The 13536-nt window shown below is 41.1% G+C and overlaps 1 protein-coding gene across 1 annotated transcript in view; it reads right to left on the reverse strand.

Annotated features, from left to right (window-relative positions):
* LOC139657980 (neuronal membrane glycoprotein M6-a-like) overlaps nt 1-358 on the reverse strand; it is a 44290-nt gene extending 43932 nt beyond the window's left edge. The window contains exon 1 of the mRNA XM_071535979.1: nt 220-358. Coding sequence (XP_071392080.1) covers nt 220-358 — 139 coding nt within the window. The remainder of the gene's footprint in view (nt 1-219) is intronic.
* Between the last annotated feature and the right edge of the window lie 13178 nt (nt 359-13536).

A 13536-nucleotide genomic window follows, 5' to 3' on the forward strand; every position in this document is an offset into this window, starting at 1 on the left:
ACAGTCAAATAGTTATGACGTCATATTGTAAATAGCAGTCCCCTTCCGTGTTTGGCACAGTAGTTTTCACACCTGATGCGAACCATACCCGAGTACACATGAACCGTAATCGAGACCACCTTTTCAAGTGGACCCGGGCACAGTTCGTTGATCCGTGCCCGGGTCCAGTACACAGTGTTCACACTAATCCAACGAACTGGACTTTGGGGTCAAGTGTACTCAGATCTGGGCCCGGGTCCCTGATGTGAGAGCGCCCTAAGCAGCTGACCGACAGCTTCCCCGTGATTGTTGCCGTGGCTTGTGCCGCCCACCGCCTTGCCCTGGCCTGTAAGGACGCATCAAATGATGTAAAATACATGCCGACCTTCCGGGACCACCTCCAGAAACTACACCTGTACTTCCATCACAGTCCAAACCGGACTGCAGCACTGAAGGCAGCAGCTACCACCCTGGGACTGTCTGACTTGAAGATGAAGGTATATTATTTATTACATATACTATCATTCACAGTTGGTATTTCCCATATACTCAGTACTAACCAGTACTGTAAGTCTATTCTAATGCTGCTTTTCCACTGCATGGTACCGGCTCAACTCGCCTCGACTCGCTTTTGGTAGTACCACTTGGTTTTCCACTGCAGATAGTACTCCTTCAACAACTCCCCAACAACAATGGAGGATATCGAAGGGATGGTGTTCTTGATTCTCGGTATGTGGCTGTTAGTCACAGCAAGGAGACAGATTTTATTTCAGAAGAGGCTGAAGGCAGCAAGACAAAAGACTGCTGAAAAAAACAGGAGAGTTTGGGAAATCCTACATCAAATCTCAGACGACGAGACGACTCTGGTTGCTCAAAGGCGACGCAAGAGGGTAAGCTAACCTGGTAGCTAACGTTAGCATATGTGTTTAGGGTAACTAAAATTAATCAAAATTAAGTTAGGTTAAATTAAGGTTAAATTAAATTAAGGTTAAATTAAGTTACAAAATTATACTAATTATACTGTCCTGTGTCGCGCAATGATGACGATTATCTCTGACCAATCAGTAATCTGCAGTGTTTTCACGTACTTCAAAAAGTACCAGGTACCAGGTAATATGGTACCTGGTACTTGCCCAATGGAAAACCAAAAAAGGCGAGTAGAGTCGAGTCGAGTCGAGCCAGTAGCATGCAGTGGAAAAGCGGCTTAACATAACACTGGTTTATTAATTCCAGGAGGTAAAAGACACAAGGTGGCTATCTCAGCACCTGGCCATTGAGATACTCCAAAGAAATCTCACAGCTGTGCTTGCCACATTGGTAAAGGAGGCAGAGCTTAACGATGCCCGGTCGCCAAGGGCCTGTATACCTTCTGTGCAACCTACAGGTTTGTGGCATCGGTGTACCTCCAGGCTGACATATTGCCACATCTTGCACGGCGGTCAAAAGTCTTCCAACAGGCAAATGTCAACTTCACATCAAGGAGCAGGTGTGTTATGATTAGTTTATAATATTTTAGAGTTCATGTTTATGTTATGTCTTTCTTTGATACTGTTGGTTACCATTGGAGACAGTGTTGTTACCATTGGAGACATTATACTATAAGTGGTTATATTTACAGCAATCTGATGCCAACACTAACATCTCTTTAACTTTAGGTCCCCATCACGATTGAGACCCTCAGACGCATAAAGGATGCAGGTGAGGCTCCGCTCCCTGGGTCCTTCCTGTTCCGTCTCCACCAAGACCTTGATGACCCCCTTGGACTTGGAGCCTTCTCCATCCATCATGAGGAGGAGAGGAACAGGAGAGGACAGGGTGTTGAGGACCTGCCACGGGAGGAGCAGTGGACAAGATTTGTGAGACAGGTAAATGTTTTTTTGTTTTGTTTTTCCCAGATTAGAATATAAAAGTGTGTTGGGTCTTAGATTGAAGGTGCTCTTAGGGTTCCATAGTTTCAAACAGCAAAGGAGAATCCAAGGCACACTTCCAATGAATTAAAATGCCTTCATTGAAATGGCATGTTAAAACCAGATTTCGGCCAGCATGCCTTCATAAGGGAGTAGTGAATACAATGCCAACCTCTAGTGTTTTGCATTGGAGTCTGGTTTTAAACTTGTTCATTTGAACATGCCATTTTCAATGAAGGCATTTTAATTCATTGCAAGAGTGCCTTAGATTATCTGCTGTTTGAAGAGTTTGGGGGTTTTATTTTTCTTTTCTGCTAATTGTAGGTTGCCAGTCCTTACATCAGTGGCCTGATACACCACCTAGGAAGCAGGTTCCAGAATCTGAATATCCTTGGGGCCTTCAGTGTTTTGGGACCACAGGCAGCTGCGCTAGGTGATGATGATCAGAACAACTCCCACCTTCAGACCCTGGCAAAAAGGTTTCTCCCTGGGAAGGAGACATTGATACTCCAGGAGTGGCAGTCCTTCATGGAGCACATGCGTGGAGGAGGGACATTCAAGGTGGGTGAATGATAATGAGATATTGCACCGTGATCCTCAACATAAACATTATATCTCATTTTATGTATTCATTTATCTTTTTATCATTTTTAGTCATTCTTCTACAGCAGGATCAAATGTTTTGATAGCCTACAAATCCCCAAATCTACCTAATGGTTATCACTACGCTGAACCTAATACACTTACTTTTATACTGTTATATAGGAAATTTCCTATTGTAAATAAACCCAACTCACTTCACACTTACCTGTCATACTTACCTGTAAAGAGAAATCCAAGCAAATCCTAGTACTCGGTCTCAAATTTCTTCATATTTGGTATTTTAAAAAGTCCTAAAAATTATTTAATTTAACCTGCAGACACACCTTGTTTAATTTCAATAATGTAAATTAACATCTCTTTAAAATAATTTCCCTAGGACAAGAACCAAGCCGAAATAATGACCCTGCTAGCCAGTGAGTGCGACGAATAGGGACAGATCTACCCATTACTCAGCCGTTTGGCAGCAATTGCACTTGTCATTCCGGTGTCAAGCGTCAACTGTGAGAGAGACTTCTCCACAATGAACAGGGTAAGGACAGAGGGCATGGCAGTATGACTGAAGTTGCCGAGTGTACCAAACATTTAACCCATTGCACTTACATGATAAACTGCATAATCTTCTTAACTAAAAGAAGAGTACAGTGTGCTCCAAATGCACCTTTTATTTTCATTCATTTGGCTAATTGTAGTTACCTTCATTTTCAGGTCAAATCAGACCTTCGTAACAGGCTGCAAGGAGAGCACCTGGCTGCCTGCCTGAGGGTCTCCATCAATGGGCCGAGCACAGAGGAATTCAACTACAAAAGGGCATTAGAACTGTTTTTCTCAAAGCCCAGGAAAATTAAATGTCCAAATTCAATAGGGATGTAGGGAGAGTTGATCAATACCATGTCCTCTACATATAATAGATAATAAATCTGTATTAAAGGCCCCCACTCCTTAAATATGGACTTTTTAAGCCGATAAACAATGTCCTGAGATCACCTGGGACCCATCAAGTTCTACAGTTTGGTTCGGCCCCAAAAAATGTTTTCGGTCGAAATATGTCTATTTTTGGCTAAAAGCTTAAATTTTTCTGCTATAAAGTTGAACAGGGAAAAATGAGACGATGTGCCCTCCTCATCCAGTATTTATTTTCTAAAAAATAAACCAGTTCAACACAGGTAACCACTTTTGCTTCATTTCTTTGATGGCTCAAATGTATGCTCTAGTCAATTTTGTGTTTTGACCCTTTGTGAACTGCTTTAAACTCTGTCTCGCTTACCATGCTTTGTGGGTGTGACTTTTTGGCCTTGTCATCACCATTCATATCTATACAATGTGTTAATGATTAAACTGTTTACTAGAGCACAAAATTGTTTACAAGAGCACAAAGTTCTTCATAGATCTAGCCTCTTAATTTTGCTCTCAAAGTGCACCAGATTGATGTATTTAACTTTAAAATGTACACATTTTTCTTACGGGGGAGCATGCCCCCGGACCCCCCTCAAGGGTCCGAGGTCCACCCACCACAGTCTCACAAAATCCTGTGGTAAACACTGCTAATGGCTAAATTCAGGGCATAACAGTTTCCTAATGATTTTTATGAATCCGGGAAACAACTACTACTATCAACATATCTTTATCTGTCTTTTATCTGCCTTTTATTGATGTAAAGCACTTTGAGCTGCATGTTAACACACAATTGACTGGACACGTAAAGATACCTTCACTGACCATATAAAATGCAAAACGCAGCTCAAAGCCTTCGTCAAAATTTATTTACCCCTGGTGTTTGAGCAACACATGGATACCGTTCTTCGGAGGAGCTGTGGCAAGAAAATATCCGTTGTATTTGACGAAAAACTGATATCTGAGACGTCAGTGTGCTCAATATTGTGATAGGTGAGTAGATGTAGTAGAGATGTGGCTATCTGGATTTGATAAATTTTTTGCATTAATAATGGGTAAAAAAAATGGAAAAAATATAACAAATTTCATAGTGCCCTATAATATCCATGTGTGCTGCCCCTCCTACTCTCTCTGCCGACTTTTCGATCTTATTGAGTCTTTAAATTTTACACACTTTTCCGGGTGTAGCTCTCCGGAATATTGAAACATTTCATGTCTGTATGTCTGACCATAAAAGCAATATTCCAGTTTTAACATGGGGTTTATATGGATCTTAGCTGCCATGAAAACCATAAAATAATCTACTCACCAAGATCAGATGCAGTGGGGATGAGTTTGTAGCGTTCAGATTTTTACTTCACATTAATTTGAGCGAGGCCACGAAAATAATGAACAATAACAGAGCTGGTGTGGCAACTTAAACTGCCATGCTGCAACTGGGCCGCAACAACTTTGGATACACACGTTACGCATGCTGTGTAGTTCAGGCGTTAGTGCCATGGCTCTTGAATTGCTGTGTTCTTACCTTTCAAATAGAACACTATTTATTGCAGTGGGAAACGCCTCCTCTTCATCTACTTGATGTTTTCAATATATATGCTCCCCATGGGTCAGGTCGTTGTTATGCTGATGATACCCAGCTGTATCTCCCACTCAGATCTTCCAATTCTAGCTGTCTGGCCTGCCTAACTGACACTCAATGCTGGATGTCCCAAAACCTTCTTCAATTAAATGCTGACAAATCAGATATTGTCTTATTTGGTCCTTCAAATCATATATGCCTTTTAAAAGACAAACTTGGAAGCCTATCAGTAAATGTGAAACCAGTGGCTAAAAACCTGGGTGTACTATTTGATTCTCACCTTTGTTTTAAGGACCAAATAACACGGTTCAATCTTGTTTTATTCAGATGAGAAATATATCCAAAATAAAGTTGTTTGTTTAGAGTGCTGATTTAATACAGTTGCAAATTGTTTTTACAGGTTCAAAAAGATATGAACATGTCTTTCCAATGACCCTAAACGCACCACCACCCGAGCAACACAACTTCCGCCATTTCCGTTGAAATGTAGCAGTCAAACTTCACGTTTTACAGTCACACTGACAAAAATCTATGTTCTTGCCAAAATATTTCACCAAGGCTGGTATTTTCGCCAAAAACGGCAGATTTTAGTTACTCATGTTTCTACCGTCATTTTCTCTTCGTCGGGACTGTCAGCGATCATCCGGGACTTCACACCAAGCCTTTTTGACCTGACAGAGTGAAAGCCTATGTTGGGAACTCATAAGCTTTGTCGCCATCTGGTGGCTGTATCGAAGTACTGACACCAATGAGTCTTATACCATTCGATTCCACTGACTGAGAGGGAGCTAGGGATAGGTCACATGACTCGGAGGACCCAGCCGTTGTCTGTAAATATGCCTCTGTATAATGGAGCTCTGTGGCCCTGATTCAATGTCATATGAATATTGATCAAACTTGATCAATATACATTGTGTTTATTACTATTTGTATGTTTTTGGGCGATTTCTGTTATTTGTAACATGGCTATATGGAAATAAATAGTATTTTGAAGTAAAATGCCCAGTAAACAGTCAAAAAACACAAATAGCACAGATGTACACTTTGGTTACCCAACTGGCCAAAGCATGAGTATAGCCCGCCTGAGTATATCTTTATAAATTGTATCATAAATGTTGTATTTTACTGTATTTTAATCAAATTTACAGTTACAGCTGTAGTCAAGGAGTAGGAGAACACATTCAGTTGCATCATTATCCATGGGATCTTGGTTATAATGGTGATATTGCCTTTGAAATTTAGATTATATGACACGTGAAGGAAAAAGGCGAACTGCTGAATGCAAGACCTGCTCATCAAAGATTTCTGACAGCCAGACTACAACATCAAACTTTGTTCGTCATTTGAGGACTCATTCGGATCGGTAAGTGTCTGTGAGGGCTGATGTTAGCTAACGTTAGCCTGATTAATTCTGTTCTCTCACAACTCCGTAGCTAGCTAACGTTAGCTTGGTATGACAAAAAGTGACTTGACTTGCCTTAACTGTGAGGGCTGATGTTAGCTAACGTTAGCCTGATTAATTCTGTTCTCTCACAACTCCGTAGCTAGCTAACGTTAGCTTGATATGACAAAAAGTGACTTGACTTGCCTTAATTAAGGACTCGACTTGACATAACCGGTGACTTGACTTGACTTGCCCAAGAAAAAATGACTTGGGACTTGCTTGAGACTTGGACCAAATGACTTGAGTCACATGTCTGCCATTAGCCACACACCAAAACTGCCCAGCAGTTCTCTCTTTGTCCTAATCTCACTTTCTCTTCATCTGTCTCCACCTCCCAATCCTCTCCTCTCATCTTATCTTCGTCTGTCGTAATCTCGCTTTATCAACTTTCTCTCCTCCCTTTCTCTCCTTTGGCCCTCACTGCTGATCCTTTATCTTCCACTTTGCCTTCCGTTCTCCTTCAGTTCTACCTCCCTTTTTTCCATCTCCACTCATCCTCAGTTCCAATATGTTTCCCTTTTCTCTTTCCATTTGGCTACCCTGTCTCCACTCCTCTCTCTCCATCTTTGTCTCTCTTTATATCCTCTCTGCCAGCCAACCAGAGAGAGGAAGCATTCCGTTGATGTTTAAAATAGTTTGTTCTCCAAAAGCAACATCAAATATTCATTTAGCGAATCCTCGTCATTCCTAAATACCAGCCAATATCTTCCCCTTTCTCATGTGTTTCATGTAGTCTGTAATAAAAGGTGGAAAGTTCAAATAGTTTAGAAATAGATTTTTCTTTTTGTCTAAAATAGTTGATGGTTACAGACACTGTCCCATAACTGATAAGTCATAGGAAAGAAAAATGCGTTAAAAAACAGTAGTTAGGCTTGTAACTTAGTCATTGTAGGACAGGATTTCCCAAATGATTACCCTGGCATTATTGTCAATTAATGAAGCATCGCGTTAGTTCATGCAGGACACGGACGTCACGCGTTGCTAGTCATCTACCAGCTGATCACCACGCACACCAATCATAATCCATTCTCATAACAAGGCGGTCTATTTAAATGGCCTCCTCCTACACTGATTCCTGCTTCACAACTGCTGCACAATCTGCTGCTTGGTAAAGCTTTACCTCCACCTCCCCAGCCTCCACCTGTTATAGTCTATGCAGCTGAGCCCACGGTGGCTCTTAAGTATCAGCACTGCTGAGTGTTGCTGCTCCGGCTCTGCTCTGTATTCTTCCATGGGGGATTTGCATGGCGCCCCTGCTATACCTTCAGCATGCTTGCTGGGTAAGCAGGGAGCTGCTACAGCAGGGCCATATCCGCCAATCATAACTGTATTACCTTTAGTTGCAATTAATGGTTTTATCTTGTGACTAAAGTGTTCCTGACTGAATTATCATTAATATACATTAATTTACTTTTTAGTATAGGCCTAACTCTTCTGCATCGCATCACTGTAAACTCAGCTGTCATTGGCTATTGGCGATCTCCATTCTTGGATTGAATCAGTAGGTGCACTCCAAACACTAAACAAAAGCAATGCCGAACCCCCCCAGCAGTGACAATTGCATCCCATCAGAGTTAGCAGGTAATTACAGTTATAGGCTACAAAATAACAAAGGCACATATTAGCCTATAATGGGCATTATCTTGGGGTAGGAATTAATAGCCTGGGACAATACCTGCAACTTTACCAAAGTATAAAAACTTTAAGAAGCTGGAATTTTGTCTAGCTACCACACAGGGCCACTGACCCACCTGTAGGTACAATCCCTCAGCTGTCCTGAAAACTACAGTTCCCTATGTAAAGAACTACAACTGTTTCCTGTGGTAACCCCTCTGAACACCCAAAACCATGCCCTGATAGGCTGCCAGTCATTTCACACCTAGGTGTGAAATCAACTTTCTTAAAAACCAAGTGCTGCTATTGTTCTTCTCTCTCTCTCCCTCTCGAGCTCTCTGGGGCTCCCCTCTCTCTCTTGGGCTCTCTCTCCTTCTCTTTTTCCTGGTGGCTGCCCAGAGGGACTGGTGTCCCTTCTCCTGCAGGCCCAAGGCCTGTACTGCCTGCTCCAAAACGGAGTGAATATGCAGAGCCTGCCCTCTCTTCCCTGCAGAAGCAAACTGCAGATGTGAAAGGAACTTTCCCCTGCTAAGAAAGCAGAGTGACCAGAACCAGGACAGAACCAGAGGCCAGATGTATTTCACCTCCACTAACATGATCTAACTTAATGATCTCATAACATCAAAGTATATATTGTTATTCTGCTTACTCATATTCTATTGTTAGATAAAGTCCCTGAATTTCCTTCAGCTTAGTTCACCAACTCACCTTGGCCTACACAGCTTTCCTTCCGTCTAGGCCTATGGTTTATGACCCTTTGTTCACCAACAAAGGCCCAGCACCCAGCCATGCAGCCAGCATGCTCATACATCCCTATAGATAAGGACACACACACACACACACACACACACACACACACACACACACACACACACACACACACACACACACACACACACACTTGTAAATAGTTTGTGTTAGTTTGTGTTACTTTTAATCAATGAATTGTGTGTTGATGTGTGGGCTGCCATGCCTGAGTAGTGGGAGGCCATAAGAGCCCACCTACCAAATATGGCTGCTGTAGGACTGCTGCTTTGTGGAACTTGACCTGACTTTATTCTTTCATAAACAATGGGTCATTCTGTCAGCACACACACAGACAACAGGGGCGAGGAGATTTACTGTATATGTGTGTGTATCTTTGGGCTAATGTTGCTGCTGAGAATGACTTATTTATAGAAGTCTCTCTTGTCTTTTTACAGACTCATATTCTAATCTGATGTCATACACTAGCACACATTGAGCAATACACACTTGCACACACAGAGTCCCAGGCACAGCACGGCCACACACACACACACACACACACACACAGCACCTTGCTCCAGAAAACTACTGAGGCGTGTAGATTCCTGTGCAGTCGGCAACATGGGTAAAGAGAGGGTGAGCTTTAGCTAGCTTTAGATTGCTTATATATAACTCATTGGATTTAAATGGGCACAAAAGATTTGATTTATAAGCTTTTGTGGTTCAGATCTGGTGTATGATTACATTCTGAATCTGTTGTCTTATGATTTGTGCTGTAGTGTGTAGAACCATAGACTGTAAAAAAGATGGACGTAGTGAGTGTGACGTCACCCATAGGTTTCTGAAGGGCCGTTTTGAAGCCAATGGATTGGGTTTACGATCACCACCATGTTGACATTTTTTGGAGCCAGAGCAGCCAGAGCGAGCCTGAGGGTCGTCTTCAGAGCCGCAGTGCTGCCTGCTATTGGCCCATAATTGGCAAACCTGTCGATCACTGGACAGGCAACCTGTCAATCACTAGGAAGGACTTGGCTGCTTGTGTAGAATTTAGTTTATGAGCACTAGAATTGATTTTGTTATCGATCCCTAAGGTGCGAACTGAATTAGGCAACCAAGCTTTAATGTGCTCTTTTCCCTCTTCATGAAGCTGATTGCAAAATAATTTAAAACTGAATGAGATGCTCTCTTTGGCTATAATTAGTTTAGCTAAGACTTAGGCCACATCCACACTAATACGTTTTCGTTTTAAAACAACAACGATCTCTGTCCACATGAGCATTTCAGAAATAATCTCCGTGATACTAACACGCCTGAAAACGCATATCACATGACCATTCCCGTACATTGGGCATGCGCGTGCCGGTGTAAACAGGAAGCAGATTGTCAAATGGCGAAAAGTACGACCAGAGATTTCTTTGCTTGGCCCGACGACGGATCTTGATGATTCAATATTGCATGTGAGGTATTAACCAAAAATGATGCATGATTTTTGTAAAATGTGTATTATTGGGTTCAACTGGCTTCAAATTAAGCTGTGGACTGATTTAACCCTTCTGCTCTAAAGCAGTGGTTCCCAACCCAGTCCTCAAGGACCCCCTGTCCTGCAAGTTTTTATTCCATCTTTACTCTTGCACACCTGATCCCAATGGGGCCTACACACTTTCATGCTGCTCTGTTCAGGTAGATCTGTCTCTACCAATCAGCATTAAGACCTTAACTGGATCAGGTGCGCAAGAGTAGAGCTGGAACCAATACTTGCAGGAAAAGGGGTCCTTGAGGACTGGGTTGGGAAACACTGCTCTAAAGAACTCCAATTCCTCCTTCACCTTTCCCTCACATTTAGTCACTCCGATCACTCCTTGTTTTACCCTCACCCTTCACTGCCTTAACACCACCCACTCACTCTTGATCACTTTCACCTGTTTCACCAGTCCCCTCCCTCATTTCAGATACTTTCTTTTTTCTCATGGGGTGGCAGCTGGCTCACACTGTGAATGTCCAGTAAGTCATTTGTTACATTTGTGCATCATTTAGTATTTTCTCCTGTATACCTACAAGTCCATATTTCCTCAGTTAAAAGTAGTATTTACTTATCACATTGTATTGATTTATTCATACTATCTCTCTACTTATTTGGTTTAATTTAATTAGTGTTAGGGTTGTATTTGTTTAACTTGTGTCTAACCTAATGTGTCTCTTGTCCTCCCCAGATTGCATCAACCTGCTTATGTGTCTGTTTGTGTCACTAATCATTGTGAATGAAGAACTACCAAGAACTCTGCACTATACTCCTCTGGAAAGCACTTTATTAAAATGCGTACTAATGATGCACCATGAAGATGGCCACCTGCCAATTCCTGAGTTTCACGTTTTACACCTTCAATAAATGACCCATGATGAAATTATTTTTGATGCGTAGCATCAAAAATAATTTCCAGTGACTACTGGTGAACTTTCTCCCCAGTTAGTTAAAACTTTCAGAGGGTTCCTTCACTTCAATGCATAGTGATGTTGCATAACACAGTGCAGTTTAGTCCCAACTTTACTTTGCTAACAAGCTATATTCTTTATTTTTAATTATCCAACATTTTCACATTTTCCAACAAGATGGTAAATTATAGACGTACGCTATATAATATATATATGTATACACACACACACACACACACACACACACACACACACACACACACACACACAGTATTGACTTATCTTCTGGAAACTACATGAAAAGAGGGTCCAGTACCAGCATGGGTCAAATGTTTCACTTTCTGACAGACGATGTCACAGGCTGCATTCTCAGTCGGCCAAAATTAGGCTTGCCTATTCTTGTTTTTTTTTGTTTTTTTACATTTTAGTATGTTTCTCTGCAATTTGTGTTTATTTTGATTCTGCTCCCTTTCCAACTTCCTTAAACAGATTTTTCATCTCAATGAAACCTGGTTAAAGGTCCCATATTCTACACTTTACAGTGTTTTATTTTATGTCTTGACGTCCATCCAAAGCTGTTTGTTTAGTGTCATGTACCAATACATTCTCAATCCATTTCCAGCATATCTCTGAGGCTTGCCAAGAACAGGCTGTTTCTGTGTCTTTTTTTTTTAAAGATTTATTTTTGGCATTTTATGCTTTATTTGAGAGGTATAGGGAGAGAGAGCGAGGGAGGACATGCAGCAAAGGACCACGGATCGGATTCGAACCCGAGTCGCTGCGGGAAGGCCTGAGCCAAATGGTACGCGCCCTACTCGGTGAGCCACCAGGGCGCCCCTCTGTTGTTGTGTCTTTAAGGCTCATTAATATTAACGACCCCTCTGTTCTGATTGGCTAACCGTTTCAAGAGTGAAACTTGAGACACTGCGGCCTGGCAGCTACAGGTAGGGAAAATTCTCCGGTAATAAACAATAACAACCGCTCAACCGCTTTGAAAAAAACACTTTGTTAGTCTATTATTTCTTACGAAAATGATAATGAGCGAACCTTTGTGACGCCACAAAGTTCCGGAAGTCCAAACAGCTCGTTTAGAGACTTGCTTTTCTAATATGGATTGTGTGGATTTAGTTGGCGACCGTGCCTTTTGATACTTTCACCATGTTTAGATAGACCATCCAACTCCTTTATAATCAAAGAGGCAAGGGGAAATCCTGTTTTACATGATATGGGAACTTTAAATGAATACAATGGATAAATCTTTGTTTGATAGTACTGAAACATTACCTGACTCACACAAACCACTGGCACCTCAGACGTACTGACAATGACCCTTACCACAGTCTTTGATAGGCTTTGATATTCTTGGGTTATGCACTGGTGGCTCAGTTCACTGAGGCATGTACCATGTACCTACAACATGTTTGGTTTGAATTCAGCATGAAAGTGAGAAGGAAAGAGTGGGGAGTCAGGTAGTCACTGTGTAGTGACTACCTGACTGAGTAAACTTGATAGGGCTTTGTTGCCACCTTCTGGTGTAATGAAGACAGCAATGATGGATTTTGAGAGACAGCAGATGAGTTGAATTTTTTGGTGTTTTTGTTAGATGGTAAATCAATAGATTAATTTAGCAGATTAATTTACCTAGTAACACTTTACAATAAGGGTCACTAAGATAAGGGTTAGTTAATGCTTAATAAGCATTAACTAACTCTAAATTAACAGTTAACTAATGTGTCTGGCAATCATTTACTAATGGTGTTCATGTTAACTAAGGTATTAATTTATACATTATTTAATAGTGATTAATTTAATAGTCAGTAATTATAAACTATTAAATAATGTATAAATTAATACCTTAGTTAACATGAACACCATTAGTAAATTACACATTACACAACTGTTAATTAAGGGTTAGTTAATAACCCTTATTAAGCATTAACTAACTCTTAATTTAGTGACCCTTATTGTAAAGTGTTACCATTTACCTATATAAAATCAGACAAATGATGCAGGAAACAAATACTGCTTTTAAAACAAATTACACATTTTATGTCAAGGTCTACTCAACCGAAATGATAGGAAACAAGCACATAATTCACAAGCTGCCACCAGCTTGGCGCTTTGAGAAGGCGTGGTGAGATCAGAGATTGAATGTCCTGCCTCAATAAAGTGTTTTGCAATAGATGATTTGTCATCTTTGCGTCTAATCGTGCTCCGATATTCAATAATACGTGTCTTTACAGGCATAGTGGTTTTACCAACCCAGTCACTTCACTCTGTGTACAAATTACACAAACTCACACTTTCAAATTGCATGCACTACATATGCCAAATCAAAT

This window comes from Centroberyx affinis, unplaced genomic scaffold (genome assembly GCF_046629955.1).
Source record: "Centroberyx affinis isolate AG114_WGS23_722 - 3 ecotype Tasmania unplaced genomic scaffold, CSIRO-AGI_Caff_v1 ptg002805l_1, whole genome shotgun sequence".
Lineage (NCBI taxonomy): Eukaryota > Metazoa > Chordata > Actinopteri > Beryciformes > Berycidae > Centroberyx > Centroberyx affinis.